Source organism: Aptenodytes forsteri, unplaced genomic scaffold (genome assembly GCF_000699145.1).
Source record: "Aptenodytes forsteri isolate BGI_AS27 unplaced genomic scaffold, ASM69914v1 Scaffold659, whole genome shotgun sequence".
In the NCBI taxonomy this organism is placed as follows: domain Eukaryota; kingdom Metazoa; phylum Chordata; class Aves; order Sphenisciformes; family Spheniscidae; genus Aptenodytes; species Aptenodytes forsteri.
In genome coordinates, this window is record NW_008795299.1 from 648,656 (window position 1) to 654,627 (window position 5,972).

Below are 5,972 nucleotides of genomic sequence, written 5' to 3' on the forward strand. Positions count from 1 at the left end.
CTCATTGCTCAATAGCAGTCAAAAAAAGAAAATCAAAGGTTCAGAATCCTTTGGAGAGGAAAGTATGACTTTGCCACTGTATGAATTCATGGCGCCTCTGCTTCTCGAATACCAAGCACAGCTCTGGTACCCTCACCTGAAAAAAAAGAAAAAAAAAAGAAACTGTAACAGGAAAAAGAAAAGATCCGTGGCAGAATGACAAACATGGTAAGTACAAAACTGCTCCCATGTGAAAAACAAAGTTAGCATGCAGAAGTTGAACAGGAAGCGATCACTTGCCATTTGTCTTTCCCAATTGTACTGAGCAGGCCAGGTGCCACAAAGGGGAGACGGACATCGTACAAGAGCTCTGTCGCGTGCCTTTTTGTTCAGCTGCTGAAGCCTTCATATTCTGTCAGACAAGAATTTCAAGGGATGTGTGAGAATTGCAACAGCTAGGTTTTAAACGCAATCCCAGCATGTTTTTAGGAAAAAATATAAGGGGAAAAAGGAGGAACAAAAGACTGCTGCACTTGCAGTACTTTTTGTTTCCTTTACTTCTAAATCCTAATTCATTAGAAGTCTCCACTTCCTTTCCTATCTGCCCTCCCCACGCTGCAATTTTAGAATTGAAACAAATAGAAAACCACTTAGGCAGCATTTACTAACGTCTGACTATGGCAATCCAGCCATGTTGCTTGTCAGCCTCTACAGTGATGCATTTTAACACACCTCCTCTTACCTTCTTATATTTCTCTCATTTTTCAAACTCCTTTGAGCATTGTGGGTTCGGGTTGTTAACTCGGCTCCTTCAAGGACAGCACTACTTTTCATTCAGTTGTGCAGTGGCTAGTACCAATTGGTCCCATACCTGGTAACAGCCTTAAACTGCTGGCGAGCTATTAATAATATGCAAGCAATCATTTTAATTGCAACCGGGTGTCTAGAATTTAGGAGCTGTACGAAGAGTTCCTTCTATCTAAAATATTATTGTCCCATTGTGCATTTCGGAGTTTAGCTCTCATTAAAAGTAATAGAGGGAAATAGTCTGTAGCAAACTGAATGTGTTTGTTTTCACAGTTCACCTCCTGCTTCTCTACACTAAAACACACTCTCACTCAGTGACAAGACCACAGCTGTTGCCATCTTTTACTTACCTGCTGAGTGCAATATTTAGCTTGAGGGACACTGAAGTTTTCTGTTTGTTAGTTATCAGGTCAGTAACTCTCACCTTATCACTTCAGTTTCCATTCTGTTGATAAAACCTGTCAGCCTTCCTTGAGTGGTTCCTGGCCCTCAGAAGAAATCACATTAAATTGGCACAACCAAGTAAATCTGTAAGGGATGTGCTCCTGACTTACGAAAGGGAAGGGGGGAGGGCTTGAGTGTCTCTCCCTCTTCCTCCTCGCATGGCCCCAATGTCCAAGCGCTTAGAGCTGTGTTGAAATCCTCCCTACGGATTCAGCAGTTGAAGTCAGCTCAGGTCTTTGAATATGGCCCAGAGGAGATGTCTGTGGAGCTGAAATTGATATGTTTAAGTGCAAGAGACAATAATCATTTCTTCAAGTAAAAGCTAAAAATACCCAGAAGAAAGTGGAATTCATAATGGAGATTTTAAAGATCTGTGACATACCAGAGTCTGCACAAGGGTTTTAATGAGAGAGAAGCCAATTTAATTGGTCAGCGCGAGCAGATGCTTTGCCGGGTGAGTGGGCTACAACGTCTCACATTCCCGTTTAATGCCAGGAGCATCACCGCTGTGCTTAACATGGCTGCAACAAGCCCATGTCAGAGGAGCGCGTCGTCAGAATCGGGAAGAACCTTGATAATCAACGTCTCCGCATTGTCAGATCACAGAGCCAAGCCACGTGGAGAAAGCACTAAAAAGAGGAGGCGAAAGCTGACAAAGGAACCTTTCTAAAGGTAATTGCATGACTGACCATCTCCAATTGTTGTTTGTTTAATTATTATGCTAGGCATGAAGCTAAAACAGCCTGTTAAGTTTTAAACTCTGTTAGCGCTGCGTTAACAGGGAGTTGCTGACTACCAGGATTAAAATCTGCAGGCCTCCCCTGCGAAAACACTTCTGGAGTGTGTGTCACCGTTCATAGGAAACCCAGAAATAACTTCCGTGGACCATTCAATTATAGGCAATCACCACACAGCGCTCCCTCTACTTGTGGCATGGCTCATCAATCAGGTTTTCTGTCACCGTGTCTCTTCTCATAGCAGTCACCAGAAGGCTCCGAGCTCCCTCCGAATTCATGTGACATTTACTGTCAGGGGCTGTCAACACCAAGAGATTCTCCCAGGGCCTCCAAGTTCATCACAAAGTAACAAGATATATCCCCAAAACGCGCTCCCAGTTTCAGCTCTGGATTACAGTGACTGACTGAGGGGCTTTGCAGCAGTCAGGGAAGAGTGAAACAGCAGTGCGAGCTACGGCTTATGCCCAAATACCTTCTCTTCCTTATTTTCTTGTTAGAAAAATACATCCACATTAAGAGAGGTTTTAGGCCCATGATTAATTAAGACTTCCTCAAAAATGCCCCTTATAAACTTATTAAGAGAAAGATGAGATTGCTTACGTTGAAATTTAGCCCTCCCATCTTTAGCATTGATCCTGCATTCAATGTCTGTTTAACAATACAGTGACCTAGTGGAAAAAATTTATAAAACTTAATATAATTGCAGGTGGCAGTATTGACAGAGCGTGTATATGCACATTTGTTTTTCTATGAACATATTGTAAGAAATCTAATAAAGTAAAACAAACGCATTTTCTTTGTCTGTGAGCTGTGAAACCAGATCATCTGTAATTACGATGTTTCAAGTATACTGGGTCAAAGTTGCACGGTGGTTTTTTCTAGCCATAAATTTCTGGCTAGAGGAAAAAAACCTGTTGCGTATCAAAGCTTACATGTTCCACTAAGTTACTTTGCTCAAGACGCAGAAAAAGAAAAACGCAGATGGAAACCTAACTTACCAGAAGACCACTATGAGATAAGAGGAAACAGCTCCAGCATGCAGGGAATAAAGTTCCAGTGGCAAATGTGCCTCAAAGAAATAATCAAGAACTTGGAGATATGTTGATTTTGCCTGGACTTGAAGGGGGGACTGGCATTAATGAGCGTTTAAACCAGTGAATAAAAGACTGGTTTCAATTACAAGGTTTTTAAAAGACCTCAGAATGTGTATAACCTCCTAGAACTTCCATGTTTGTTTTTAACTTGCTTTCTACAACCGGTCTGGTTTCCTCTTCCCACCAAAATAAATATATTTCTTAAGGAGCACAGTATTTATTTCCCTAAGGAGCAAAGTATTTATTTTCCGAAAATTATTGTGTGATAACAAACACAGTTTTCTCAGCCTCCTCTTTTACACTCTGTGTGCTAGCCCACTGATCGCCATCATCTGAGCCCAACAACCCAGGCAATTTTCCATCCAATTTGTAGTCCGTTTACCCGATCCATGCCTCACCAGTTTGGTAAGATGATACTATGGGAGACCATGTCAAAGGCCTTGCTAAAGTCAAGGTAAACAACACGCACTGCTCTCCCCTTGCTCTCTGAGCCAGCCTCATCACAGAAGGCAATCAGGTTGGCTAGGCATGATTGCCCTTGTCAGATCCATGCTGGCTGTTCCCAATCACCTTCTTCTCCTTCACATGCTCAAAACAAAGTTTCCAGGAGAAGGCGTGCCATCACCTCCCAGAGACCCAGGCTAAACAGAGTGTTTTAGACTTGCCCAACCCTTCTTCTCACCCTTCTCGAACGCATGTGTGATGTTCGCCCTTTTTCAGTCACCAGAATCCTCTCCCGATTACTGTGACCTTTCAAAGTGGCCCTGCAATGACATCGGCCACTTCCCTCAGCACCCTTGGGTCCATGGAACAAAATATCACCACCAACAGTCAGAAAAGCTGTAGCAAGACACCCTGCACGTGCAGCAATTCCTCATGGCTTCTCACCCCTTGCTTCTCAATGTCCTTTCTGCTCTCTGACCACAAGTTGCAAGGACACTTGCAACTCTCTCAACTAGCTGAGCTGGAAAGACACAAGCAGCAGCCCTCGCGCAGAGCATGCTGTCCTCCTGCCTGCATAGCTCGAGTCATTTCTCTCTACAACATTTACTCCTTCAGCCACGTTATTCCCCGCCAGCCTACGTCTCTGATCTTTGCTACCTCGACTTTGCTCTTGTTCTGGACAGTCCCCTTCCTCGTCTCTCAGAACCTCCCTCTCATCTCATCTTCATTCGTCTATTTTCCTTCTCCAGAGTAAAAGACACAAACACACAGCAACTGCCCAACTGACGTTGTTCAACTCCTGTGGCATCCTCACGATATGAATCAAAACAAATTAGCTCTGCTATTGCCTTGCCGGTTGCAGAAAAGACAGAGTATCGCACACCAAATGGCTGGGGACTCGAAAGGGAACTAGGACTAACGGCATTAAAAATACAGTGATTAGCTGAGAAGACCTTGGAGGAACCAATACCAACAAATGCAGTTTAAGTTTCTGGAGCATTAATTACCGATATCAACTGGGTGAGCGAGAAAATTAAAGCAAGATTATAGAGTGGAGATGCTGATATTTCTATTTTGCATGTAATTTTCATCCCCAAACAAACTGTAGTAGCTTAGGCAATACCAGTCTGCTAACATGAGACAATTACAGACACATTTACTAAAACAGACAACTAAATTACTTTGTAATTAAGGTATTAAGCCAAATCTGGGGTGAAAAGGATAAAGGATTTGTATCCCATATGACACTACAAAAAAAAAAAAAAAAGCTATGGAAAACCAAAAGAAATTCAGTAGTTTAAAGCAAGTGTTTAGGCTGATGAAAGACAGCGATTACGTATCTCCTGGAAAGCCACACTTGGAGCTAAACTTGCAGCCAGCCAAGCATAAAACACGGATAATACTGAACTAGAACTACAAGTCCATAACAGGTATTACCGGCAAAGAGAAAACCATATTCTGGAAAGAGAGACAAACTGCCAGAATGACCAAGAATTTCTGTGCCTATGAAACAAAGAAATAAACATGAAATGTTCAGCTGGAATGAGCACAGGGGTGGCAATAATCATACTTCTGAAGGAAAACACTAGGGTAAGGAGAATATAAAGCATATCTTTTCCTCGCCCTGGCATGCCACGCTCTCGGTTGGGAACTCTGCCATCTCCTGTTGCAACACCGTTGAAACAAACACAGAGACACACAGCAGATACAAGCCAAGGAAGCCCTCTGCGAGCACGATCAATCACAAAATCAGGCTGACTGCCGACAAGAGGTGGATGCAGGTTCATACACAACCCGAACCATGACCGCATCTTAATGCATTTTTTACACATTTCCATTCACAGATGTTTCGCATATATACCCATTTCCCAAATATAATTAATCACATCGCTGATTACAGGAAGCTAAACCGACTGAGTTTCTGATCACACCTGAAATTACTTTCTTGCTGTAAGAAAAGTACTTTGCAAGTGTGCAATTTCTCCTTGTCTAACTCAATTGCAGCGCACCCAGATGTCCAGCTACCCTGCTGCTGCAGGCCATTCTGGGCCAGGAAAAGGCACCGTTTATTAGGTAATCACAGGCTTGGGCATACTGCAGCACTTCCCACTACTGATGTGGCTCCTACATTGCAAGTCCTCGCCCCCAGGGCTCATCTCTGGGCTCACGGACTCCTCACAGAAACCCCAGACATGCAGCACAACCAGCTGCCCCCACCTGCGTGTGTTTTCCAAGGGGGATTTATCCCCCGAGATACCGGGGATCCCCCAGGGACCCTCCGCAGGACACCCAGGCCTACAAGGGGAGGGATGGACGGACACGGACACGGACACGGACACGGACACACACACACACACACACACGGATGGACGGACGGACACACACACACACACACACACACACACACACACACACACACACACACACACACACACACACACACACACACACACACACACACACACAC

At 43.9% G+C, this 5,972-nt stretch overlaps 1 protein-coding gene across 1 annotated transcript in view; it reads left to right on the forward strand.

Annotated features, from left to right (window-relative positions):
- Positions 1-3,489: 3,489 nt before the first annotated feature.
- The window catches only part of KIAA0141 (KIAA0141 ortholog), a 23,248-nt gene continuing 20,765 nt past the window's right edge, over positions 3,490-5,972 (forward strand). Inside the window, exon 1 of the mRNA XM_009279344.2 lies at positions 3,490-3,515. Coding sequence (XP_009277619.2) covers positions 3,490-3,515 — 26 coding nt within the window. The remainder of the gene's footprint in view (positions 3,516-5,972) is intronic.